The 27,688-nt window shown below is 47.2% G+C and overlaps 3 protein-coding genes across 3 annotated transcripts in view; 2 read left to right on the top strand and 1 right to left on the bottom strand.

Moving 5' to 3' along the window:
* Positions 1-18,563, top strand: part of LOC128730540 (adenylate cyclase type 6) — a 34,574-nt gene extending 16,011 nt beyond the window's left edge. The window contains exons 5-17 of the mRNA XM_053823592.1: positions 7,004-7,190; positions 8,821-9,193; positions 12,478-12,900; positions 13,248-13,407; positions 13,470-14,288; positions 14,352-14,683; positions 14,749-14,833; positions 14,913-15,029; positions 15,102-15,182; positions 15,256-15,413; positions 17,561-17,801; positions 17,878-18,229; positions 18,304-18,563. Of these exons, the coding sequence (XP_053679567.1) occupies positions 7,004-7,190; positions 8,821-9,193; positions 12,478-12,900; positions 13,248-13,407; positions 13,470-14,288; positions 14,352-14,683; positions 14,749-14,833; positions 14,913-15,029; positions 15,102-15,182; positions 15,256-15,413; positions 17,561-17,801; positions 17,878-18,229; positions 18,304-18,563 (3,588 nt within the window). The remainder of the gene's footprint in view (positions 1-7,003; positions 7,191-8,820; positions 9,194-12,477; positions 12,901-13,247; positions 13,408-13,469; positions 14,289-14,351; positions 14,684-14,748; positions 14,834-14,912; positions 15,030-15,101; positions 15,183-15,255; positions 15,414-17,560; positions 17,802-17,877; positions 18,230-18,303) is intronic.
* Positions 18,564-20,272: 1,709 nt separating this feature from the next.
* Positions 20,273-23,373, top strand: LOC128731973 (SET and MYND domain-containing protein 4). The gene is made up of 5 exons (XM_053825133.1): positions 20,273-20,831; positions 20,904-21,267; positions 21,332-22,253; positions 22,488-22,502; positions 22,668-23,373. Exons 1-5 carry the CDS (start codon positions 20,273-20,275, stop codon positions 22,815-22,817), a joined length of 2,010 nt encoding a protein of 669 aa, XP_053681108.1. The 3' UTR covers positions 22,818-23,373.
* Positions 23,374-24,132: 759 nt separating this feature from the next.
* On the bottom strand, positions 24,133-26,011 carry LOC128721412 (proton-coupled folate transporter). Its single transcript, XM_053815167.1, has 3 exons — positions 25,982-26,011; positions 24,486-25,891; positions 24,133-24,411 (listed from the first exon to the last, which is right to left on the bottom strand). The coding sequence occupies exons 1-3, from the start codon at positions 26,009-26,011 to the stop codon at positions 24,282-24,284; spliced, it is 1,566 nt and encodes a 521-aa protein (XP_053671142.1). The 3' UTR covers positions 24,133-24,281.
* Between the last annotated feature and the right edge of the window lie 1,677 nt (positions 26,012-27,688).

Here is a 27,688-nt window from a genome sequence, read left to right as displayed (position 1 = left end):
CCTGTGTAGCTGCTAATTGCATTCATCAGCCAGAGCCGTGAATCAGGGCTGGGAAAGTTTACAACGGCGCTCCGTTTTACAACTCATTTGTAGTTATTATTGCCACCATTTTGCCGAAGTTTATTTTACTTCTCGCACTGCGCGACCACAGCAGCTGGAAGCTGGATGGCGTGGGCGGGATGAATCACGCATTAATGCAAAGTGCGCTAGATTCTAATTAACGAACCACCGGCACGGATTGGATGTGCCGAAAGGGCTTTTCCAGCGCGTGGAAATGAGTTCACGCATGGGGAAACAACCGAGGGATGAGTTATGGTTCGATTTAGCCTTTAAATAATTCATTTGTCTTCCTGATCCCTAGCAACCGGCCTGCCCGAGGATTCGGTTTCGATAATTTATGTCCATTCTAAGATCGTGCGGCACGCGTTAGTGAGTTCTCTCGTGTGGGAATGACCATGCCCTATAGCTGACCGAGCCGTGTTTCGTGTGGCAAGTCCATTCCGTACAGGGAGCTGTGATTTATGCAGCGCAACATCGTAACGGATGCGCTGCCTCCGAGCGGCCGCATTGAATAATAAGATGGTGTACGAACCACCGTCAAGATTAATGCCCGACCGTGCTTGGGTGGCATCGTTTCGCATGCGATCACCAAGAAGCAATCACCGAGGAATTAATTCCGTAACGGTGGTTACTGGTAGTTACTTTAGGTTGTAAGTGTTTAAAACTCTGCAAGCCCTGCCATATTTAAAAACATGTTTTGCGTGTTTGAAACAAGGGCTATATTTTTATTTGGCTTTGCGTTCCTTACTTTCTCTTTAACGCGCAATGTAAATGGGACAGCGAAGGCTCGAAGGGGACAATAAAAAGGCGTCCTTGTCCACCGCAACGCGCGCATGATGTGCGAAAAGCCAGGAGAGATAGAAACAATAAAATGTCCGACGAAACTGGACCAGAGAAAAAAAGCAAACGGAACGCAACAGGAGCAGGCGGCTTCAAATAGCTTTTCCTTGCTCGTGCTTGTGCTTTTATCACGCCCGCGCGCTCACGGGCATTCTTACCCATTCGCCTTAGAACCTTTTCCGGCTGCCCCATTTCCCGACCGTCATGACATGCCGGTGGAGAATTATTTTCCATCCACCATCGCCCACGAGCCCTTCCGGCCAAGCCAACGATTCGGAGCTGCCGGCGAGTTTGCGTAACGTGCCCGAAATGTCCCTTGGGTGTGTTGGGGTTTTTCGTTTTCCTTTTTGTCGCTTTTTGCTAGCCGCATCCCTAGCTCCGTGATGGAACGTAGCGAAAAAGAAATTCGCTTCACACAGCAGCGGAAATGTGCGTAACCGACCGGGCTCACCATCGTACGCGAGCGGGCCGGTTTTGGGTTTCGCAAGGCGAGAAGTAAATTGATGCTCGTTATTTTTGCGCCCAAGTGATTGTTGGGAAAATATTCTAGCCGGCGGGCAGGCAAACCGGGATCAAGGACCGATCCAGCGGATCTAACAATCCCGCACGAAGCGAGCGTCCTGGCGCAACGTCTTAATGTGGTGGCGTTTTTCTGGCCCTTCCTTCTTGGGGCATCTTCTAGATGACGTGACGCTTTTCGGGGGGACTGGAATTTCGGGTGCCGTTTGTTGTGCCTCGTGTACCGTTGTTATGCTGTTTGTCACATCGTAAAATTGGACTTATTTGTGTAACTGCTCGGTCCGCACTCGATTGGGTGGGCTTTCTGCTTGGTTCATTTCATTTGCTACAAGCCGTCCTTCGATCGCCGGGTAATGACATAACTTAGTGCAAATATGTGTCGTAGAATATCTGCGAAGCGAAATAACTTAACTCACTTTTGCTTGCCACATACGGCCGTACGTAACGCGTGGTTTTGATGAGCAAACCAGAAACAGTACATTAAGCGTGAAACATTGCATTCTTTTCAAACTCAATTGAAAACTTAATGAAACGAAATTTAAATTCAAACTTTTTGGAACATAATTGCAGCCTCAGCGAAATATTTCAGAACAGTTTTTTTAGGTCCAATCGGTTCCCCTATTTCATGACATGCATCTGATGTTGTGCTTCACATGTAACGTTTTTGGGATCCTTTCTGCGATGGTAAAGTAAACACACCGCAGGGATTCGTAAATTCAACACGCAACCAAAGAGGACTGCTAGGTTAAAATATTTGACCTGATAGGATGGAAATCAAACTGTGTTTGTGTGTATTTTTCGCCACTCCACTCCACAAACAGACACAAAAATGGCCCCTTCCTGCTCAAACAGCCAACAAAATAAACACGAGAGCTCCAGTGCCGTCCGGGAGTTGAATTCCGAGGCCTATTGTTGCCAGTTTAAAGCCTCACCGTACTTTAAATTCCTCCACCGACGCAACACTTGTTCGCGTCAATTAATTGAGCGTTTCCTTCCGCACATTCCACTCGAGCGTCGTGAGCTACTGGGCGCCTCCATCGGTCTCTGTCACGGCGACTCAAGAAGGAACAAGAAATAATTACAATAAATTTTCCTCACCACCATCGGAAACAATAGCGAGAGTAAAGCAAATACGCTACAATCGTGAATAGCGAATTGTCCGCATTCGGCGAACGGCTTCGAAGGTGTGTACAGAGCATCGTCAAGGCACGCCATGATTCACCGTAATGACTCCCACAGGATCCGGGGCACGTTCCGTTCGGTGGCTGAGTTCATTAACTTGGGTGGGTGTAAGCGAGCCCCAGTCTGTGCTGAAAGTCGCCACCATTTGGCGTTGAAATCTGTGCCCTGCTGGTGCGCGTCTTCCGCTGATGGAATTGCAATGGTCACTTTGGACAAGCGCCAACCTCACCCATCTCACACCGTTGGACAGTACTGTGCTTAAATATTTACCGATTGAATTTCGTTTACTGTTGTTTGTGAAACGTGCAGGGCAGTGGCTAGGTAGGTGAGCATGCATTGCAGCAAATAAGCAGGTTCTTGAAGGCGCGTTTTCGTCATCTAGCGTGGCGACACGTGTGTATCGGAACAGCAAAGTATAAAAATGGTAAGGAAAGTTCAATTTGCACAGGAATTTTTGCGTACGACGAAACTATTTTGTGACCCTTTTGTGATCTGTGAATCCCTTTTTGTAAAGTAAATCATGTTGCTTTATCTATTGGTTCCCAGCCATGCTGCCTCCGGTTGGAACGCACCAAAATAAGTGACATTCTTTTGCGATGTAAATTCGCAAAAGTGAATTCCGTTCTCAAAAATGCCAAAAACGGTTACGCATGCCGTAAAACTCACTTCGCAAAAACGTTCACAAAGCCGTGTGAGATCACTGTCGGCATCGCTCAAAATCACAGTTTCGAAGTAATAAATTATTGACAACGCCGACTGTCTTTAAACCTGACGAGTGCTTCCCAGAAGGGAAAGCTTTACCGTCCTAAGCTTCTAGAAATCGTCAAAAGCGAGTGATGAGGAAAGCCCGGTTAGTAGGAAAATGTAGGCACATTTGCATCAAAGAATTTACGCTGGTTCAAAACACGAAGCAGCCAGCACGTTTTCACACACCGAGGAGAAAAATGCGCAATTATAGATGATATTAAACGCAATGCCTGGCGCTGGGAAAGAGCAACTCTGGCATTTATGGTTTCCCTTCCATCAGTAATCAGTCAGCTGTCCACTTGGAGCGAAAGGGATCAGCTTTATCGGGATTGCATTGGGACGGCTAGATGAAATGTAAACATTATATTTCATCGTATTACCACCGAGCTTCAGCACGCCTTGACGAGTGATGGGATTTCTTTGGCATACTTCATCATATTTTCCCCAAGCCCCTTTTTGACGGGCCATCACTGGGGATCTGACCGGATACATCGAAGGACGCACCGTACACATTTTTCGCCTACATGCATTGTTAATGTCTCGAACGGTCGGGTTGCGCTTTCCCGTTCGGCTTCCATTCGCTGCTGATTGCATCCCCAATGGCCGCTTGATACAGGCAAACCCGTGGAACCAGTTGTGAAAATGTTATTTCGGGTCGCTGGCCCTGAAGCGTCCGCACTCGGTTCTTCATTTTTCAACCCCCAAATCAGTTAATAATGAACGAGCATCCCATTTCGCTTACCAACGACAAAATACATAACCCATTTGTAACGCGCTCGTTTCTGCCAAACCGAGCTCTCGTTGCCCTATTTTTGCTCCCAGTTTTTAACATTGTCCGTTTTGTTAAATTAAAAATAATAACTTTGCTTCTAGGTAAGGGAGTGGTTTTTTTTAACCATTAATCCATCACTCCTTGCCACAAAGATAAACACGTTAAAAAATGGAACGAATTACACGGCGAAACTTTCACGACCTGCCGCAATTGTCGTTTGTTTGTGGGGCAGCTTGGCCGCACAGAAAGTTTCTCTCGTGAACTTTTTCTCGCGAAAGTTCTTTCTTTCCCGCTAGCCCCGAATGGAGAACCCGGTTTGAGTTTGAGCTGTGGCAAGTTAGCCACCGAAGCGGCACTTATATCGCACTGAGCGGGAAGGTAAATTTATCCACTTGCAAGATTATGTTGGTGCTCGCAACCGAATAGCTCTGTAAAGTTTGTCGTGTCCGAGGAAAAGTCGCAAATTTCAGGTGTACTGGCTTTTACCTATGGATGGTGGTTTGGAAGTGCACTCGATATTAATAAGCGTGCCATTTTATTGGGCGATCTCGCTGGTGCGGTTTCGTCGGTGAAGTAACGAGACAGAGCGGTGGTTATAATCTCGTTCTCCGTATCGCTCGCTGCATGAACCGCGATAAAGTAAGTCTCCGTACGTCACCGGGCACTTTCGATTTAGCTGAACTTGAACTTTTGCCAGAAGACTCAATGTTAGCCTTCTACGTCCAAACTATCCCTGTCAGAACCACTCTAGTTAAAAGTTAGCCATGTTCATTTGTCATCTTCAGCTTACACATTACGCAACAGCCAAATTTCACTGCATTCGCTCTAGGGGACCTTATCGATTGCCAAGCAATTTCAGGGAAATATTTGCTATAAACCTCTCATCATCTTAGGATGCTTTTGCACACGTCTCTTGTTCGAAATTGTGCCACGAGCCATCACCAAAGGCAACTTCCTACCCACGGTTCAGTAATCGCGTCCTCAACATTTATTCATCCCCTAAAAAGGCAGCAGGAGATTGAGGCTAATTCGATTCAATTATGTTGTTGCATCGCCACCGGGCATCGGTTTGGACATCATCATTCTCTTCACTGCTTTTCGAGCACCGTGGTGGCTCCGGTTGCTGCCCTCGCACGGAACGTCGAGGGACGAGATTTCGAGCCGAACCACTTGAGCCGACAAATGAATGCCAATAACAATAACCATTATCTATTTCCTACTCCGAACAAAGGGCCCGGTGAACGGGAAAAGCGGAACGGAAAGATCCTTCCTCATTGGACAAGGAATTTTCGTTCGCCTGCAGAGCTGGGTGCTTAGCGAGCCCAAACTGTGAGAGGCGTCTTCTGAGAAGGCAAGGGTGTGAAAATCCGTCCCACCAGGAGAACACGTCCTGCGTAATGATACAAATTAGTATCGGTGTATTAGGCGCACTCATGAATCGGATTTCCTAGAGACGCGTGGTATATGCTCCAGAGAAGAACCCGGACGGCATGAAATCTGATTGGGAAAAACTGGTGGTGCCTGATGAGCTACGATTGTAATCGGAGATCGTTTTGATGGCCATTTGGGTGGAAAATCGCGTGAAGTCGTGGCTTCTGACTGAGCTTTTCACTAAAGCTTGCCTCGAGCAGAGCGCTCATCTCGTACCAGCACAAACCCACGCAAATTGCTGTTATCATCTAGCTTAAAGAGATAAAGTCTTCTAGACGGTCTATTCTTAAAACAATCGCAAATACTGAATATGTTTCAACTTAATCTGCACAACCAAATAAGAGCTCTTTTAAAGTGAATTATGATTTCCCAGCGCTCTATGAAAGTTACTGCTGGAATAAGGCAAAGTTTTTGAAAGACGCTTTCAAGATTTCCACCTTCCCAGGTCCACACTCCGACCAACGCCTAATGGAAAAGGGGAAAAGCCCACAAATTTCAGTTAGACGAACTAAAACGGTAACCATTTTAAAGACCTCGGCGAAGGGGTTGTTTAGAATGGAGATTTTCGAGATAAACGGAGCGAAAATTGATATCGCTTGTTTAAATTTCTCAATCAGCTAGCGGCTTGTCGCAGATAACGTCTTACTTTCTTCGTAATTGCTTCACCTTCAACAAACGACACTTTAACAGACATGACGTCTTAAATCCCACCATCATGGCACGCAAAAGCGAGCTGGCGGGCGCCTAAACTACGAGAGAAATGTCCTTAGAGAGCTGCCTTTTCAGCTGCCATTGTTTATTACTGTATTGTTTACCCATCAGCTCCTCGTTGATTGCATTCCAATTTCCCTTGAGGATCTCGCTCTCGCTATCTCTCTCTCTCTCTTTCGTTCGGCTTCTTGTTTATTCATTGCCCGAGTCCCTCCGGTGCAGCAATCAATGTTCAATCACTTCCTCAAGCGATCTGCCAAAGAGGATGTAATAATCAACACCCACACACACACACACACTCACACACAAACCTATCCAATGTGGTTATTCGTATCGCTGGCCCGAGAAATCCCACGGGGACAAAAGCACGGCACCTTTAGCGTGTTTCTGCACACCATTACCACAGGCCAGCTTGGAAAAAGGGAAACACTCGGGAGGCACCGTAATTTGTCCTCACCATTAGTCGATGGAATCGAAATACATCCCGCTGGTCGTGACAAGTCCCTACCCCTCCCACGACGAGTTGACACCATTTTGCTTGCACCGGGTGCTTCGATGTCCCGAGCATGGCCATGAAAATACGCCCCATAACACAATCCCACCCGCGAACCCGGTCTCGGTGGTGACAACTAATGAGATTTTCGCTCATGATGTGTTTTCTTCAACTTATCAAATCTTCTCTTTCTTTTTCTCCTTTTCTCTCTCTCTCTCTCTCTCTCTCTCTTTGGTTTTTATCCACAGGTGGAAATGCTATACCAGCGATACTTTCTTCGCATGAATCAAAGCAATGCGGTTCACATCGTGTGGCTTCTGTTAGGATTAATATTTATCTTAGCGCTAATACATCTCGTGTTTACGTTCATCCTGCAGCAGTCGCTGGAAAGCTGCTACGAATCGCCCCTGGACGTAGCGCACGTCGGCCAACAAGGTAAGCTACGGCGGTGGAGCATAAACCCGCAGAAAGATGCTCCTGGAGGCTAAAGCGGCACAAAAGCCCTGACCGAGTGGCAATGTGGGAGCGGATTTGTCACACGTTGACGGTCGCCCGCGGTGTAGCTTACAGCTCGCTTCTAGCTGTACCGGATGTACTGCGCTAGGACAGTAGAATAAAACCTTCTTTAGGTCGTCCATTTCCCGGATGCACTCGATCCGATTTGCAGGCGGAATTTTTCATTCGTCCCGTACTTCGGTCGCACCAGGATTCATAACGAGACTCCACACTACAAGCTGCGATCTCCCTTGGGCGTGTTTCGACATGACGGTGGTATAGGGATTTACTTCCAACCAACCAGGCCTGGCACTATCTAACTCCGCCGAACAGTAACGTACGCATTCCACAGCACGAGTTGCAGCTCATCATCTTCATTGCACCGAGCCGACGCCAGAAAATCTACCCTTAGAACGTGTTTCCGTCCGGCAGTCCGGCGGTCAGCACCCCGGAGATGAGCAGCTGGAAACGATTAATTTTGCACCCCCACCAGAGAGCGGTACTGCACCATTAGGAAAATTACCTTCCCTGTTCCGGTGTGCGGATGCACTGGACTTCCGGTGCTTTTTTTTTTGTTCCTCTGCGGTTAGCTCAGAACTCCTGCTGTCGGTGCTTTGGAGTTTCGTTGTTGTTTTAACGGATTGCTTTCGCCCCACTTGTCCATTTTCTGGGCCGGAAATTGTGGTTTGTGCATAAAGTGAACGAAAGTGCCAATCGTGCTTTCGCGTGCGTGCTATATTGTTAGATTTTCCTAGGAAATCTGACATTGCATGCTGGGAAAAGAAGATATTTTTTCGAATGAACTCCACAATTTTCTCCTGAAGAACTATACGCAAAATCATTTTGCTTCAGTTGATTTCCAAACCGAACCAAATCAATGTGCGGAAATAATTCTGGGCCAACTGCCCAGTGTCTACGATTTCATCTCGAAAGCAGAACTGCCACCCTTAGTTACTTCCAATTCTGTATCCATACTGGAAGCTTTGCCCGCATTTCATGATTCGTATTAGATCGCTTATCAGCAGCCCGTCTCTGACGCTCGATCGGACCTGTTGCACAGTCCAGCGTTTCCTCTGCTGTTTTATTCTTTTTCTGGTTAAAAGGCTGATCTCATAAAACCTCACAGCCTACTGCTTATCTACGGATGAGTGTCCGAAAACCTCAACGGATGCCGTACTGACCCTCTTCCAGGATATCCGTCGTTCAGATTTTCGAACGAACTGCCAAACTTCTGCGTGATGGGAGTGTAACCATGCGAAAAACTGATAGCCCGTCAGATGAAACGCTACACCCACCAGTAGACCCAGAATGTGCCTCTCCCACGCATCTTACAGCCGCATGGAGAAGATTCTGTCCCATTTCGCTGACAATCTCGGTACGATCTACGATCCAGACATCAATCGGTGCCACAAAAGAGAGTGCCTTGGGATGGCACTTTCCTGGCAGTTTTTCGTATTAGCCTCGGGCAGGCCAATGTCGGTCACATTCCAAATCCATCGTCCACCGTCCCCACAGGAAAAGCCGGCTTTCCACGCTTATTTGTAACCGAGATGGTTTGCTTCCTTCGCAGAACCCACCAACAGCACCATGCTGGCTGCCATCGCATTTGGGAACGGCGGCGCAGCATACGAAGATCCGCTCGGCGGCAACAGGTCCGAAGAAGTGCCGCCTGATCGAACCGAAGGACACGGTGCAACGAAACAACGCGAGCAACGAGAAGGCAACGAAAGCAACGAAAGCTACGGAGCCACTGTGGCCGGTTACCAAGGCAACGAACAGGACGACCCGGGAGGTGTTCGAGCGAACCCGGGCGAAGTAGACTCCCTGGAATCGGTGGATACGCGGCAGGCTTCCGGTCAAACAGATACACCCACCCAGGAAGCGCAACACCGTGTCGGGAAAAATCGAAACAGAAGGTGGACGCGGGGCCACGCAAATCCTAGGTAAGTGGAATGCCGAATTTGACGGAAATACGATCTTTATTGCCGAACGAGGGGTCTATTCTGGATGTTTTCATATCTTTCTGGTGCATGCGGGTGTGTATGCCTGAAATCGAAACCGTTATGAACCGAAACCACGCTCGTCGTTATAAACCGAAATCCAATCGATCGATTATCGAAAAAGAACCACGATTGGTGAGGTACTCCAGCTTTTATTGTGACACTTTAAGGGTTATTTTCAGATTGAGTCCTTCCACTTCCTAACCAGCGGTGTCGTTCTCTTTCGCTACAAACATCCATTTGTTGCGTTGTGCCGGCACTCGCGCCGTGCCGGCAAGCTGTGCAATCAATTGTCGTAAACGGCTGTGAAAATTGAATTTTCCCGATGTCACGAGGGCACGGTGACAGATACCGGCCTAGGCGGCGTATTTTCCGGCAAGTAGAAACTCACTTACATTCGTTCGATGTGCCTTGTCTTGCTCTTGGCGCGATCACTGGCTGACTGAACAAAAGCCTTATCTGGCCGAGCCGACGACGAAGACGACGACGACGTCGACGACGATGTGATATTCGCACCGATTGGAAAACTCGTCCTTTTCTAGCGGCTCTAACCGGATATCGTGACGTGTTTCGGTGCAACTGGTATCCGTGGGCGGGATGCGACTATTGTGAGGGAGGAAATCACTTTTTTGCTCTCTCACCCTCCGGAAAAGTTCGCGCGGTTAACGAGATGCCCATCAGTTTTCCATTAACAATTCGACAAACAAAAAAAAGGAGCGGGCTTCTTTGTGCGATGAGAATTCCCGGAACGCTCGTGTGCGGCTCGGGCAGATAATCATCGCGTGGTTGCTTTTTCGACCGAAGACCGACGTTAAATCCTTGAAGCCAACAAAACAACCCAGAATTCTGTGGCTTACAACCGGGTGCTGCAGAATCGTGCACCACTCGAGCGAAAAACTGCTCCGAACCGGTTGGGTTGATGATGGAAGATAAGTACTGGTGCTGCTTTGCAACGACACAGGCTGCTGAATTTTTATGAGGCAATCGGCAGAATACAATCCGTTGGCTAGCCGAAACGAAAAACTTCGGGCCGGGTTTTTCTTTTGCAAATTGTAATGAATGTAATGCTGGGAGCGTTATTTTCCCAACACCACGTTATCTTTGCTTTTTTTTTGTTTCACCCCCGTCCAAACTGGATAAGACCATTTATCATTCGTCCACATTCATCCGAATTCTCGTTGTTATTGGAAATCTCTAGTTGATTTATCCGATTTCATTCGGGTGGATGTTGTTTTACATTTTCGATTCTCTCAGTCATTAATTTTCAGAAGGACATGCCGAGAAAATTAATAACGATTCCAATCTTTTGTGGTTTCGGAGATTTCCATTTTCACAAATATTTCAACTCTCTAATGAAAACATCGATGTGCCAGTTTTTTCACTCGCTCTTTCTCTCTTCAATTTCCAACTATAAACATTTTATGTTATACATGTAGTATACGTTTTTGCTTAGCTAAATCCGTGGACGCATTTCTCATCTTCAGCGCCTAACAAAGTCTTTCTTTTCTGAAGCATGTGTAATCTAGTTTTTTGAGTTGTATGAGAATAGCATCGTACGAACAGGAAACGAGTGCTGTTGGAAGGTTTTAAAAGATTAGATGTTGCTGCACGGATTTGTGCTGGTGTTGTGTGTCATTTTTTGCTTCTTTAAATATGCAACAATACCTAGCTGATTGTGTGGTTGTGTTGGGAGCTTTATGATTTAGGTCATTGTTTCTCCCTTCTTTCAGGGATGGCAATTCCCGTGTATTCTAAAGCTAGTATTTGTACAGAGTTATACTGGTTGTATAATACCTCTCCTACTAAAGGGCAATAAAAATTACAAATCCCATTCACATAACCCATAATCGTTACGAGCCCGTGATCTCACTTGAATTCAATCATTGCTCCTCTGAGTTACGAGGAATCCGTTGTCAAAGCAACAAATATTCAAACAAAGATTCATTTTTATTGAATAAATAGCTAATCAGATAAATAGATGAAAATTCTTCCCCTCTTGATTAACGATCGAAACCAGAAAAGTTTTCACCGTTTTCGTCGGAAGACTTCTCGGGCCTAAAGCGAAACTGCCGTTTAATCGCTCTCCATCTGGAGGCGAAACAACACGTTCATAATTCTGCTGAACCCAACGAAATTAGCTAATTATACACTTGACGTGGCATTTATTCGGTTCGTGGTGTGCTAAAAATAGCAGATGGAATTCCATTTAAAGAGCAGGGTCATTGGAAAACAAATTTTCGAGCCCAACAAGGACTTGAACCCAGTCCAGTAGCTCGAACGGATGCTGGGGAGGAAGCAGAAAAAAAGCTAGTCCGCTCAACAATAAATACCGATTACTGGTGGCCAAACCCGGGGAATCATACCCGTACCACAATCCGACCAAAAGGTCCCCCTTCCATCTCCTATGGTTTCATCTTAATTAGCACGGTTAGGTTGGTTGGCGCGCGGTTAAGACACTTCCCAGATCCGGTTCTTGGGAGCGCGAATGGATGGAGAGAACGAAAAACGAAACCACCACAACCCAAAAAACACAACTTTAAGGGCGCGAAGGTGTCGCTGGGGGGTTAAGAAGACCCTTCACCACTCAGGCGCCCCCTGGACACCGGGGCTTGGTGGCCAAAGTTATGACCAAAATTGTCATAATTAATCTTGATAAACTGCGGAGTCCTTATTGGCCCGAATGGCATGCAACGGCCGGATCGGGATCCACTTTAGTGTTTGTTCGGTGAAAAGGACATCTCGCCGGCTCATGTCGCGTTTGGTCCAGTGATGCTGTCCTCTTTTGATGGACCCTAATTGATCCATTAATGGGTTTAGTGTGCCTGAAAAATGGAATTCTGTGCGAACGAAAACAATAACCATAAAGGAGGGTGTCGGGTTTCCGTCGTAGTGGCACGTAATGGAACTATTGTAGCCCGACTCGAATGGTGTGGAGAAGATAATTAAAATACGCCCATTGAAAACTACACGAGACCACAACCCGGCGCATTGCAGGACACCCAAAGAGAGCCGCTTCCGTCGTATCCAGCTGCTTATGGAAATATCTGACGCATCACCATTATAGTCACAGATAAAGCCATCATTTTTTTGCCCCCTTGATGGCCATTTCAAGCAGAGCTTTTCCTCGCATTCATTTACCATTATAATTACGATGTCCAATTTTGCATCATAGCCTGCTCTCTGAGGCGAGAATAGTTTTTCACACGATCATTTCCGTTCCATTCCAGAAACCACGTCGACAGTGGCCACTTCGCAGACAGTGAAGGTGTTGACAACGTGGCGCGTGATAGCGACAGCAAATCAAGGGACAAGGATCTACCCAGGAAGACGGCACCCACCGAGAGCCCATCGACCGCCCATCCCAACACCGAAAGTTCACCACCGTCGATTATCACTACCGTCGGCAACGTTAGCAGCGACTACTCGGAGGATGGCGAGATTCCGCTGTGTAACCGAGACTACTTTACGCTGCTGAAGGACAACATGACCCAGATCATCGTGCTCGGAGTGTGCGCCACCGTGTACGCTTTGCTGCTGATGTGCCTGTACAAGCAGCGCATCAACGAGATCTACCTGTTCCAGGTGTCGTACGTCATCATGGTGACGCTGCTCGTGCTGGACGTCTGTTTCAGCTTCACCACGTCGGCAAAGTGAGTAGCCTTTTCCTCGGTATCAAATCGAATAAAAATGTTTTGTGGATCTTCAGCGCAAATGTGTAAGGCGATTACGTGTACACTGATTTACACTGAGTGGAATTTTGTCAGAAAATTCCACTAACCAATATTGCGAGCTTAGTTTTGCTGACGCTTTTGTGTTCAAAAATAATTGGCATTTTTAATAGGCTCTTAACGTTTCCAGGACGATCGTTCATTTTGTTCGGCAGGTCACGAAAAAAAGCTTACTGTTCTATCTTTGCTTTGTCAGAGGCTTTCCATGGCCACATGTTTTGGCGCCGTAAATAAGTCTCCTTGATATTTTTCCTCCTTTTCTTGGGCAGAAAATTCACCTCGTCTGGAGGCTGCACAGTAATTGCCATCTACATCATCTACACGATGCTGCCAATCCGACTGCGTGAAGCCGTCGTCGGAGGCAGCCTACTGTCCATCTCACACATCGTGCTGATGTTCTACCTGAACGAGTCTGACGACATGGACGTGGTAAGTAATCGGTTCTCAATCCTCCACAACAAAGTCACGCCATTCATCTCCTCTACCTCTAGCTGTACTGCGATCTGATCACGTTGGGTTGCACGAACGCAACCGGCATCTTGCTGCACTGGCCGAAGGAGAAATCCCAACGAAAAGCATTCATGGAAACGCGTCAATGCGTCGAAGCGCGTCTAAAAATCCAGCGCGAGAACCAAAAGCAAGAGCAACTGCTGCTATCGGTTCTACCACGACACGTCGCGATGGAGATGAAGAACGACATCGCAGGACAGCCACGTGAGGCACAGTTCCACAAGATCTACATCCAACGGCACGAAAACGTCAGCATCCTTTTCGCGGACATCTGCGGTTTCACGAGTCTAAGCGATCAGTGTACGGCTGAAGAGTTGGTGCGGTTGTTGAACGAGTTGTTCGCTCGGTTTGACCGACTTGCGCAAGAACATCACTGTCTGCGTATCAAGCTGCTCGGTGATTGCTACTACTGCGTATCCGGGTTACCTGAGGCACGACCAGACCATGCAATGTGTGCCGTCGAGATGGGGCTCGACATGATCGACGCGATCGCACTCGTGCGTGAAGTGATGGCAGTGAACGTGAACATGCGCGTCGGTATCCACACCGGACGTGTGCATTGTGGCGTGCTTGGGTTGCGCAAATGGCAGTTCGACGTGTGGTCGAATGATGTTACGCTGGCAAATTACATGGAGAGTGGTGGCGTGCCGGGTCGAGTACACATCACCCGTGAAACGTTGCGATGCCTCGGTGATCACTACGACGTGGAAGAGGGCCGTGGTGCCGACCGGAACAGTTACCTGAAGGATCACCAGATTCAGACGTATCTGATCGTACCAAAGGACGCCTCGTACCGACCGGTAAGTTGACTCGTTGTGGCACTCTTATCGCCATCAACTTACATGTCTACGCGTCCTTCACAGCACACGATGTCGAAGCAATCGTCGTCGGTGAACGGGAATGTGTCGAAGGAACTACGCATGATGGGTCACTGGTCGAAGATGGGTTTCAACGACAAAACGGAGCCAAAGAGCACCGAAGAGGAGGTGAACGAGTATCTAATCAAGGCGATCGACGCACGTAGCATCGATCGGTTGCGGCTCGATCACTGCAAACGGTTCCACCTAACGTTCATCAAGGACGACATCGAGCGCAAGTACTGCCTCGAACCGGATCCGATGCTGAACGTCTACTTCTACTGCAGCACCATCATCTTCTTCGGCATCATGTCGATACAGGTGCTCGTATTTTCGCTGTACGTATCCTCGTGAAGGATCACTTCCCGCATTTGTTTGATCTATGAATTCTCTCGCATCTCAGGGACCACTACAGCTACTGGGTGTACGGCATCCTGACGCTAGCGCTTCTCGTGTCCTGCGTGCCGGTGTTCACCCGGGAGGATATGGTAAGTAAACGGTCGATTCCCGGGTCGATGACTGATGGTGAGTAATTTCCGGTTCCTTGTCCTCTCCGTGCTCCCACAGAAAGTGTACACCTTCTTTCGGACGCTGTCGCAAAAAATCCACGGCCATCGAGAGATTGCCCAAGTGATATCGCTCTGCGTCGTCATTACTGTGATAATTTTATCTTACTACAAACTGGTACGTACGGAGTTAGGATCTCATGTTTCTTGACTGTCCTCTTATGTCTATGTTCTTCGTTTTTTGTTGCAGACTTTAATTTTTTATCTATCGCTATACGACGAGTACCCGCTCGTGCGGCCTAGTAATTGTAAGGAGTCGAAAATTATCAATGTAAGCTAACCGGAAAAGCTAACACGAAACAGCGAACGCACACGATAATGCACGGTTTCACGTTTCGTTTCAGATTCTGCTATTGCTTACCTTGCTTGCCTTACTGACCTGTGCGGTGCATCAGTTTATCAAAATTTTATTCAAAATCCTACTGCTGATTGCCATCCTCGTGCTGTACGTGGCATCCGTCGTCGTCCTGGCGCTCATCTTCGAGCGTCACTGCGAACCGTGGTAAGTGAGAACATCCGGCTCACGTCCGGAGCTAACCATATGTAATCCAGCCCTGAGTTCATGATGGAACGCATCATTAATTTAAATTGCAACAGTAAAGCGGCACCATCGCCGCACGACGACATGCAAATGTTAATCCCAACGAATGAGAAAGAAAACGAAAAAAAATGGCCATCGCAATGTTTAATGTGCACAACCCCGGCAGCAATTCAGCGTAATCCGATTATGCACGTGATAATGCACCGTGCCGGAAATAAATGACTATAAATCCCATTTCCTCGTTCGGCCACGTATGGATGGGAAATCAATCAGGAGTTTTGCGAACCTATCAGGATGCGGTTCCATAAATGGAATTACCAATGGCGTGTTTGTTCACACGATACGTAGTTATGCTGTGTGTTTTATGCTTTTATCAGCAGAGAGTTGATTTATCACCGCAGAAAGCGCAGCGTTCTTAATCGTGTACTATGCTGCTTGAAACACGACTTCCGGTTGTACCTCAAATTAAATAGCTACTCGTCAAGTCAAGGGTCGATACGGTGGATACGAAATTGAATCATAACTGCAAACGATCCGCCTGACAGCTTAACTTCCCGGCCTTTGAGATTATTTTTCGAGATGTTCGGTTTTTTGTCCGTCCAAAAAAGTTTTACCGCCGGCAATCGATCGAAGATGTTTGCATTCCAATAATGCCGCATGTCGGGGAAAGTTAGCGGCAGAAGCTGACTTACGGCCACCTTGACACGGCCCTTTTGCCCTGCGAGGTGCCTTGGCAGGGATTAAAAACTTCCCGGCCAGCACACCGGTCACATAATGAGGATTTAACAGCCATCGCTTTCTACCCCAGTGGCCAAGTGGCGCGGATGCTCCACGTTTTCCCGGGTGGGAGTGAAAAATTGGCCCCAAACTTACCTTTCAGCTTGTTAATCACCCGACGGGAAAAGTTTCTCGCCCGTACGCACCGGAATCGCGGAAGTGATTCATTAATTCCTGTATCTTTCGCTTCTGTTTTTCTTGCGTTCCACCGAGGGATTTGTATTGGATTTTCCTTCCCGGGCTCCATCCCAAGTTGGGAGTGAAAGTGGGGTAGCTGTGTGTGTTTTTATGGGCTCGATTGAGAGCTTTCCGAACTTAATCATGGGAAAGTTCGAACCGTTCGGTTGTCGGCTTTTCCACTTTGGTCAATACGCTTTCGTGAAGGTCGAGGACAGTATGTGCGTATTTTTATTAATTGTTACCGGTGCAATTTGACGAAAGGAAGGAAAACAAACCACGAAGCCGGTTGCTACTGGCCATGGCGGCTGGGTCGCCCTAATTGGGTAGAGATGGGATCACTCGTAGAGTGGTCCCCTTTAGACATTGTCACCAAACTCATTAATCAACCCGTTCACCCATTTTGCGATACGAAACGAATTAAGCTATCGATGGCGATGGCGATTAGTTGTAAATTTTCAATTCTAATTAATAGAGCGCAGAAAAGAGAGAGCGAGAGAGCAAAGAGTGAGATAGAAAATTCAAACAGCTTTTCAGCGCCCCGAAGCCTATTTCTGAGGCATATTATTCGCCCATCGTTTGGCAAGAAGTTCCCTGATATTGACAAATGGCGGTTTGTGAGCGTTAATTGCGTTCAACCATCCGAACCGTTCGCACGTTGTGTGTTGGTCGCGTTGGCGCGAGCATTCAATATGATGCTGTAATCCTACCACAATCTAAAATCCATCCCGGACACCCCGAGGGTAGGTAAATGCTCATCAGTTACTAATTACTGTGCTGCATTCGACACAGGAAGCGACACAAATCCACGTATCCTGGAAGTTGATTTTGCTCGCGATAGGCCACATTACGAATTCAGCACACACACGCGCGCGCGCGCGAGAACATGTGGAGTCTGCGAGTTCACAAGGGTACCGGTGAGATTGAGGGTGGTCAATTAGAGTAATCGAGATGCCCATTAGGTGAATTAAAGCCCTATTACTAGCCCGGCCTGTTGGGCTGCCTTTCCAAATTCCAGCTGTTATCGGGACAGCCATTTGAAAGCTAGAATGGGTAATGGCAGTTGAAGCCTATCCAAGCTTGGAACATTGATATTGATCCATTCTTTGTCTTCTATTGTAAGTTAATCGCCATCGTGTTCTTTCATTCGACAGGTTCCTGACGACGGAACGGTTCCTGATCGACGTTGCGTTTCTGGTGGTGTTCGTAATCGGTCAGATTATGCACAGCCAGCAGACGGAGATCACGCGTCGGCTGGACTTTATCTGGAAACTGCAAGCGACGGAAGAGAAAGAGGACATGGAACACCTGCAGGCTTACAATCGGAAGCTGTTGGCAAACATCCTGCCGGTGCATGTTGCGGACCACTTTCTCATGAGAGAGAAGAACATTGAAGTATGTCACTGGAGTTTGGCTCGCTTTCGGTGTTTGTCACATTTACGATCGTTTGCGATCGATTTCCACCCCACAGGAGATTTATCACGAGCAGTGCGACACGGCGTGTGTGATGTTCGCCTCGATTCCGAACTTTTCCGAGTTCTACATCGAGCTGGAGGGCAACAACGAAGGTGTCGAGTGTTTGCGCCTGCTAAACGAGATCATCGTCGACTTTGACGAGCTGCTCGGACTCGAGCGGTTCCGTTTCGTGGAGAAGATCAAGACAACTGGCTCCACGTATATGGCTGCATCCGGGCTGACGGCGAATAGCAGCGACAAGAACGACTTCCAGCACGTGTTCGCAATGCTCGACTACGCGTTGGAGCTGTTCCAGAAGATCACGGACGTCAACGAACATTCCTTCAACAATTTCCGCATGCGTATCGGTGAGTGTGTGCAGAATGACGGTAAAGCTCGATCGATGATAACCTTAACTGACGTCGTTTCTGAACACGTGCAGGAATCAACATCGGCCCAGTGGTGGCAGGAGTGATCGGCACTCGAAAACCACAGTACGACATTTGGGGTAATGCAGTGAACGTCGCCTCACGGATGGACTCGACCGGCCTAATGGACCACATCCAGGTCACGGAGGACATCTACCAGATCGTGAAGGATCGCGGATACAACCTAACTTGCCGCGGGACGGTCAACGTTAAGGGCAAAGGCACGATGATCACCTACCTGATGCCAGGTTTACCCAAGGAGCAAAGCAACTAGACGGTCCCTTCTGCCGACACACCACTTGGTTCGGTTTCGCTATTCTATCCTTCAGAACATATCAATGTAGGTTATGTCGCGTTAGTCTCTCACTATCTCACTCTCTATCGGTGAAGAAAAAAAAAGCGCATCGAACCCTTTCAATCCGCGGCCCATCAGTGTGTTCCTAGAGACGCTTGAACGGAAGTTTGGTTATACGTGTCGATCTCCGGAACCCCGAACCCAACGAACAAAGTTCACAACGCCCCGTAGTATTTACAGAACTAGCAGAAGCAGGGAAAACGGAATGTTCCGAGCTCACGACACGACACTCAACTACCTGTTGCAATCGAAAAGAAACAATCGAATCGGAATCAGTATTATTGCAGTGTACAAGTAGAGAAGCTCATCAGAAGGTTGGTACAGTAGTTCTGGATCTAGTGCGCTCGCGTGAATCTCAAGAAGCTAGATTGTTGTAGAAATTAGCTCACAGAGAAGCAACCATGAGCCGACTATCATTCCCATTCACTACGCTGCGTCGGAGTGAATATATTTTACTGGAAACGTGTACGGCTTATCGAAACGATTGTGCAAACGAAAAAAAAAACCTCTTCGCGAAAACGTAGAAGTAGTCAATTTCGCTATCTCGCCCAACGGTAGTTTAAATGGAGGTTAGGAACGATATCCAACAGAACTAGAACGACTAGCATTGAAACGATACCGAAAGGTGGAAAGATATATTTTTGGATACATGTTTACCTCCCTTTATCTCAGCAAAGCTACAATGGATTATTTTCACCCCTCTAGCAAATGACCAAAAAAGAGTGTTTTATTTTCCTTCCCTCAGTGTTTGGAAAAATGCTTGGAAACCTAACCTATGCGATCTAAATGACCAAGCCAAATCCTGTTGCAACGGGCAGCAGCAGAAACTGAGAACAGAACTACACTTTTGCCCCACAGGGACCGCTTTACATCGCCTAAATGTATGTGAAGTGTGTTGTGTGTGAATGTTTCCCTCACCCGGAGCTCGTGATCGAGACAGATCGAGAGGGATCGAAGAACGTTACATATGCATACAAAACCGGAGCAAACGCAAAGTGAGACCATAATTACCATTAAATACTACCAGTAGCGAACGAGAGAGAAAGAGGCGGCAGTGTTAGCGTTAAGCAGGGATGTAAAACAAAACTATACAAAAGCGAAAACGAATACAACCGTATTACTATTGAAACCAAAGATTGAAAAAAGATGATGTTACAAACTCTGAATGGAATTTAACTCGATGATAGACGACAACCAAAAACGCAAATAAACGAGCCGATTTACGCCCCAGGCCAAGAAACGGAAGCCAAACTGCGAAACCGAAGCGAAGTAAAGCAGTGAAAGAAACGTTTTCGTTAGGCCACTCGACCGTTGGCGTTCGAAATAAGCGTTGAGTTTGCGCAATTGCGTCGCAATTTTGACACAAGACGATGGACGACGCGTGCGTGCTCTTTTGCTTGAATGGAAAATGGAGCAAAAGTACGTCGGGAGATGCGTTCTAAATTTAGTCAGCCTTCGAGCATAGAAAAACTCTGCCACTGTGCCATGCTCATTTCGTTTCGATCACTCGCGATCACACGACGGCTTGGCGGACAGCGCGGTGTGAGTGTTTTTCGATTTTCTTCTTCCGGTAAACTTTCCAAACCTATTCCCAGCTGCAACCGAAAGCCTATAGGCACCGCAACAGCATGGCAACGATCGACAACGACCCACTGTTCACGTCGCTGTGCAACGAAAAAACACTCCAATCACAGAAGGAGGGCTTTTTCAACGAGTTCTACCAATCGGTGGCGGAAAACTTCACCGGCCCGAACGCTCGCTGGCTGACGGAGGTCTACCAGAAGCTGCCAAGTGACATCGATCGACTACGTCTCGTGTACGAAGATCCGGTGGTGACGTACGACGTGCAAGGTACGCTCGAACACGTCCAGCCGGTGTTTCGAGGAAAGGATGCAAAGTTTTCCTGGCAACGGCGCGAACAAGCGCTCAAACTGCTGGCAGAAAACAAACCCCAACAAGCGCTAATGATGGCTTGCCAGGCGGTGATGCGAGCTCCCGAACAGGGTGTCGATCGGTTCATTGACAAGGGATTAACACTTGCACTGGCACTTTGGACACGCTCCGAGGTGTTCATTCGCATGCTGGATGGAAAGCACGCACTTCAGGATCTTCAGCTTGCCGCTAAATGTGGTTTGCCCGTGAAACAGAACGCTGATTATTACGCACGTGTCGCGAAATGTTACGCTCGTAAGTGTCCTTTTGCTGGCGCACAAGCTACGGCTAACATTGATCGTTATCCTTTTTTTGCTACGTTCGCAGTGTCCGGTGAAAGTGGCCGTGCTGAAGTAGCAGCGAAGGTTTTCCATCAGCTGTCCGGTTACAATGATTACGCTTTGAGCAGGTTAAAGGAGGACATGGAAAGTTTGTGCGTGTTGAAGCAAGAAACACCATCAGATGAGGTGGAAAGAAAGCTTCCGAAGTTGGCCGGAGAAGGTGAGAACGTGGATATCGCGGGTGCATCGTCGAAAATACGGCTCACTGGAAGTAAGGAGGATCCACGAGGTCGTTATGTGGTGGCTGCTGAAGACATCGGACCAGGAGAAGCCGTTCTAACTGAGCCAGCTTTTGCTGCCTGTTTGTATTCGAAATTTTTTGGCTCACATTGCAACGGATGCTTCGCGAGGTATAAGTGAATAGATCCGTTGAAAAAGGGCACCATTTTAACCGTTTCAACAATCCACCAACAGACTTATAGCACCTGTCGGTTGTCCTGAATGCTGCGGAGTGGCTTTCTGCTCAGTTGCATGCCGTGATAAAGCGTGTGCCACGTATCATCGCTTCGAGTGCCAATATCTCGATCTCATGATCGGTTCCGGTATGTCGATCCTATGTCACGTGGCGTTACGCATCGTCACCCAAGCCGGTACGCCTCAGAAAGCACTGGAACAGGGTCAAATATTGAAGGATACGTTCTGTGCTCACACGGAACACCGCGATCCGGAGGATCACTTTAAGCGTACGCTTATGACGGCTTTCCTGTTGCGGTGTCTGCAAAAGGCGGACTTTTTCGGCTACCGTGCGACAGAGTCTCCCGAACCGACTGAGCTTGAGCTGCAGATTGGAACTGTTCTGCTGTCAGCTCTTCAATCGCTGCAGTTCAACGCTCACGAGGTGTATGAGACGCGCGTTCGAGGTGAACATCGTTTCGACACGGCAAAGGTGCAGTACATCGGTGTTGGGATCTACCGAGGTGCGTCAATGTTTAACCACGAGTGTTATCCGGGTGTAACACGCACGTTCCTTGGGACTTCCATCATCTTTCACACGAGTCGACCGATCCTCGCTGGCTCGGTGGTGCCTGAAAATTATGGGCCACATTTCCTGCGTCAACCGAAACCTGCGAGACAGCGAAATCTACGTTCACGGTACTGGTTTAAGTGTGATTGCCGTGCGTGCGCCGAGGATTGGCCACAGATGGATAAGTTGCCGGTGAAACCGAGGCTACGTTGTCCTACTGGAGGTTGCGAGAATGTGCTGGCTTTTCCACACAAACCCTCGCAAAGGAACACGAAGTGTGTCAAGTGCAAGAAGCAGGTCAATCTGGAGGCAAGCGCAAAGATGGTGGAGGCGAGTGAGCAGCTGTGCACTTCCGGTGCGGAAATGATGGCGGTAAGTGTGTCCTTTTTTGGGCCCGCTCAGTGGCCGCTCACTGTGCACGCACAAAGCTTCGCTAACGAAACACTCGCTAAACTCTCGGAAATCTGTCTTCTAATGCTGCACGTGAATCCTTTTTCGAAGTCCCAAATCCTCCTTAAGTTTTTCTGTGTCCGTGTCTTTTGATTGCACTGATTTATCGTTGATTTAATGAGCGTCCGTCATTGCTTTTTCGTTCTCTATCTGCAGTCTCATCAGCTTGAGGTATATTGATTGGTAATTGCTTCTTCGCAGCTCCGATATATGCTTGCCATCGCTCGTCGTACCGCATGGATATCGATTTATGCTCTCAATGCTTCACAATGCTTTGTAGCGTAAGAAAAGCGCTTAATTTTCTAACATTTTCCTTTTCTACGTGTGCCTTCCCAGGACGAACGAGTTGATGAAGCGGTGGAACTGCTGAAAAAGGGCATCAGTCTATTCTCGCAAGTGGCCGTTCCGCCTCATAAACCGATACATCTGGCCGAGGAATCCTTGCGGTCCTGTTTCGCCGACAAAGGTAATGCCAACCGGTACTAACGACGCGGACAGTGAGCATCTTCCATGTGCCAGTGAGCAGTGCAGCCTAATCACTACACAATTGTTATAAAGATTCTATGAAAAGTGCAGCGAAACGGTTTGCATTCCGTGGAAACTTAAATTCACGTGCGAACAAGAAGGAGTTTGAGTTTAATAAGTAGTGGTTTGGTTTCTTTAATGAACTGTTAATGCAGATCATCATCATTATGCGCATGATTTGGGACTCAAATGATCAAACATACGCTCGAAAATGGTGCACGATGCAGTAGGAGTTAGGACATTTATGCAACGTTTGGGAGTAAAACTAGGAAGAGTTACGAGGCGTAGTCCTGTAACCAAACGGGCGGAATAAATAAAAGTAACAACAGAGCTAACTGATCGAATGATTGCATTTTTTTCGTCCCATTTTGGTTCACGATCTCGGGGCTTCAAAATAGTTCAAATATCGAAAAATCGTTATTTAAACTCTTGTCTTGTGGTTAAATTAGTTCAATGGTGACTATTTTGTTTTATAGTAACAATGCTCTTAAAATATTGAAATAAAATGAAAGAGAGTCAAAAAATAAATTAGCGGAAGTTCTTTATTACATTCGAGTCAAAAAGTGTTTACAATTTACAAAATCATTGTGAAATATCCGACCAATAAATGTACGCACGATGTCGCGAAAGTATGACGAACATGCTTATTAAATGCCCCGTTAATCCATAACAGCATGTATAAAAATCCTACGCTCTTGCCCGTTTTATGAAAAAAAAATGATACTCCTAACGAGTATGCTCTCCTGTTATTTTTGCGAAAAACTGAACTTGCGAGAAAAACTGAATTTTTAGACAGAAGTAACAGGAGCGCATGATCGTGTGAAATGTTTCAACCCCCAAAACTGCCCGAAACATTTCAACCATTGCAACGTTTCAAATGTGAAAATCATGAAGCGTTTTTTATTTGACTAATAGATGGCGCTAATTACGGTAAGGAGAAAAATTAGTTGCACTATACGCTCACAGATGGCGCTAATTAATTTTTGAAACGCTTGAGCTCTTGAAACATTTCAAACGCTTCATACGAGAGCGCCATCTATTTGTGATTATTGTAAGCTTTAGACCAGTTGGGCACCGTATTTTTTTTTGCAGTAACACCTCCCAACGGGCATGCAGTTCTTGTTATTTTTTCGCAAAATTTTCAGTTTTTCACAAAAGTAACAGGAGAACATACTAGTTAGGCAAGAGCAAAAATATTTTGTTCCTAATCAATTTGCCTCGTACTCAATTTTCTCGTATTACAAACTATAATGAAAAGACAACAAAATACGTTGCGGTTTAACTCTATTTCCCTAATTGGTTTTGTAGCACCAAGCAATTTTGGCTTTCAGAGGCAATAGGGCAAAAATCTATCACTTTAAACGCTTCACTTGTGTGGGCTTCACAGTCCGAACTAACCTAATCTCAGTCAGTAAATTTACACGGTTACGAAATACTCGGCACCTCATCATCCACTCCGGGAGACTTGGCCTCCTCTATCAACCCCGTACCGGGTGGTTTCTCGCTCTGAGTCGGTTCCTCCAACGTTCGTCCACGAATGGAAAAGTGTATAGCCCTGAAATGGAACGACACAAAGCGGTGTTAGTTGATACATTTCCCCACCACGCAAGACGCAAACGAATGACTTACAGTGCTATGAAGAAAACCACCATCTGCGTGCCCATCGTAAGGAGAAAAACAGCCTGCGGGTACGTGTCGATGGAAGCGTTATACACCTGCGTGTACAGTACGCCACTGAACAGGGGCACCGCGTTGTCGAACACGGACAGAAACGAGAATATGATTCCACGCTCGTTTGCCGGCACCATCTTCGAAATCATCGATCGTAGCACGGGTGCAACCACGGGACCAACACTCGAGATGGTCGCTCCGATGTACAGCACCCAGCCAACTTGCGCAAAAATGTACACAAACCGGGCACTGGCGTGGGCCAACGCACCGATCATGATGATGAGCGTATCCTTCAGCCCAAGGACCTTCGTAAACAGTGGAACACCCAGGAACATCATCACCACGTACGCCGCCGACTGGTACGTCTTGAAGTAGCTGTACAGATCCGTGTCCCAGTTGAACCGCAGCTGGGTGTAGAGGTACATCTTCGGTTTCTCATCGCGCTGGAACGTGTAGAATGACATGGCCACCATCAGCAGGTACAGGTAGATGCGCCGGTGCATGGTACGCTTCCGCACGAACGTATAAACCGACCGCACAACGTGTTGTCGATCGAAAAAGTCCAACGGCATACGGTACCAGCGTAACTCCCGGATCGAACACTGCCGCTCGGTGGTACGCGATTTGAGCCTTATCACCGAGTAAAGGATCGAGCAGGCCAGCAGCGAGGCGTTGATGGTGAACATGATTGTGTAGGACTTGCCGGTATGGTTAAAGATCACATTCCCAAGGGCGACACCTATCGGCATCGTGCTGAGATAGGTCGCATCCAGTATCGTAATGCGCAGCGTTCGCTCCTCCACCGTCGTAATGTCGGAGATGTACGCAAAGCAGGACGCAAAGATGGCAATGTCCGCACCGGTCAGCACGCTCGGTAGGGTCGCGGTGTAGATAATGTACTCGACTGGCCACGAGGGCATGCGCGTGTTCACCACGATCATCACCGAGTAGACGAACTTTCCGCAGAGACCGAGGATCAGTGGTAACTTGCGGCCACGCCGATCTGACCATGCTCCGAGGAAGAGCGCCAGAAAGATGGGCACCACGTACATGGCGATGTTGTTCCACTGATGGAAGGTTGAAGTCGTCACTTGCACCTGCTTTTTGATGTCCTGATACTGCTCGATGTTGAGGCAAATCTCGTGCGAGTAGCCATGGTTGACGGTGCACGCTTTGTACAGGAAGAACGCCTGCTCGACGACCGACGTCAGCATGAATGCCATCATGTACAGGAACATGGACGGTTCGACGGATATTTTTTCGTACCATCGTACCACCGGCACAGTGTCTACGCTTGAGAGTTCCGTCCCGACGCTGTTACTGCGATCACGTTGCTCCTGTGCGGTCGGAATATTCCGTCCCGGCTACAATTACAGACAAACGGGCAGGTTAGGTTGACATTCCATCGATGTGATGTGTTTTCGTTCGTTGCGATCAAACAACTTTTCGCTTACCTTAGCAGTTTCGTTGGCCACCGTTGCCATCGTGCTAGCGTTCTTATGCGAAACACACCCGGCCAGTCCGACCCGATCACAGGCTCGTTGACGACTGTTCGCTTCACCAGTGGATGTGTGCCTTGGCTCGAGGAACAACAAAAAGCAAGACGAGCCGGGATGATTATATTACGCTGAAGGTCTTTATCGTAGAGAGACGCAGGCGTACTATCTGGCAACGGGCGAGAAAAGAAAAGCTCCTCTGCTCCAGCCCAGCTGTTTCGTTCTACCAAGCCATTCTTCCAGTCGGCTACACCTCTCGAGATAACGCTGCCTCGCGTGTGATGCTGTGTGACGCTTGATGTCGGTGAAGCATCCACAATCTCTAATTGAAGCTGTTAGCGGTCGCTCCAGAGTGGCGTTCATTCAATTCCTCCCTTCGATGGCCACCGATTATTGGGGCTGGTATTGAAATTCGTTCTATGCGGCACGGACTTCGATGTGTGGTTGATATGCTGATAAGGGTTGCTAGAAATGGAAAGCAATTTGATTTTTAAAAACAAATCGCGTCACTGACGGTTGTAAGCATGTTCATTGCAGAAGTTTTGAAATAAGGGTAGCTTAATTTAACACTAAAGTAATTTAATTGTAAAGCAACTCATCTCTAAATCGACCTGAACCGTACACACAAGCTTCGAAACATGAGCTTTGTGTATAATATCCTTTTGTAAACGGTCTTATCAATTTCGTTTCACACGCTTGACAAGTCGGTGTTTGACAAGCCGGTCTCACGTGACACGCACGTGTTGAATCTGTCAAAAGAGGGCCAACATGCTTGTTTGTTTTCCAACAGTTTGAGCTTATCTAATGCATGCAAAAGACATTCTTTAACCTGTATTCCTCATACCCCACCAATGGCTATTATATTCAATGATAACCTTCTTTTTGATGGGCTTACTGAGTGATTGTGTATATTCGATACGTGTCAATTAAATCATTTGCTCAAACAACATCCTTTTATCTTAGCACGTTCCAGCTGAACCCTTCACAGAAGCGCAATATCATCACTTGAATTATCTGCAATCTCTTACTTTGTTGCAATCTGGCTGAACTAGGAATGTGTCGTGAGTGCAATACTGCTGTAAAAGGCCACATAGAGATTACACTTTTCAGCAGAATACTTTCGAACGATACGGTGGCTGTACGTACTGTCTGCACTAAGCTGATGCCACTGATAATCGAGTGAATAACAAAATGTTTTCAAATAAACACAGATCTTTTCATAAGTTAGCATGGAATTAAGGGTACACTGTGTGGTATTCGTCACAGGTAACACAAAGCAGCACTTCAATGATCACATTTTTTATGTTTAGAAGACGCAGCTTGTTCACAACAAATATTCGACGATACTAACAACTGGTTTCGTAATTGTTCTAGCAAAAAAAAGCGGGAAGTTTACATGTGAAATATTTCAAACGAAAGAGAATGAGAGAGTCCATGTGAGAGAGTAGGCGTTAAAAATAGAGCGATTCGAAATCGAACTCTCGTGCAACGCTTAAAACGCTTCGTTTCATTTGACAAAGAGAGAGAGAGTGAGAGTATTCACGTGAGAATACAAAAGTGAGCGTTTTTGAATTCCGTATCCCAGACAACAGCACATGTTATGGTTCAAAATTATAAACAAAACAATTAAGACTATAGCTGTATGCAGTATTATATTATTATATA

Source organism: Anopheles nili, chromosome 2, assembly GCF_943737925.1.
Source record: "Anopheles nili chromosome 2, idAnoNiliSN_F5_01, whole genome shotgun sequence".
Taxonomy (NCBI): Eukaryota; Metazoa; Arthropoda; class Insecta; order Diptera; family Culicidae; genus Anopheles; species Anopheles nili.
This window is presented reverse-complemented; position numbering and strand designations above follow the sequence as displayed.

Bases quoted from the DNA above. Each gene is read 5' to 3' on its own strand.
- LOC128731973 (XM_053825133.1), top strand. From the start codon at position 20,273: ATGGCAACGATCGACAACGACCCACTGTTCACGTCGCTGTGCAACGAA. The intron at 20,832-20,903 runs GTAAGTGTCCTT...CTACGTTCGCAG, and splicing joins TGTCGCGAAATGTTACGCTC to TGTCCGGTGAAAGTGGCCGT. The intron at 21,268-21,331 runs GTATAAGTGAAT...ATCCACCAACAG, and splicing joins TGCAACGGATGCTTCGCGAG to ACTTATAGCACCTGTCGGTT.
- LOC128721412 (XM_053815167.1), bottom strand. From the start codon at position 26,011: ATGGCAACGGTGGCCAACGAAACTGCTAAG. The intron at 25,892-25,981 runs GTAAGCGAAAAG...CTGTAATTGTAG, and splicing joins TGGCCAACGAAACTGCTAAG to CCGGGACGGAATATTCCGAC. The intron at 24,412-24,485 runs GTAAGTCATTCG...GTTCCATTTCAG, and splicing joins GTGGTTTTCTTCATAGCACT to GGCTATACACTTTTCCATTC.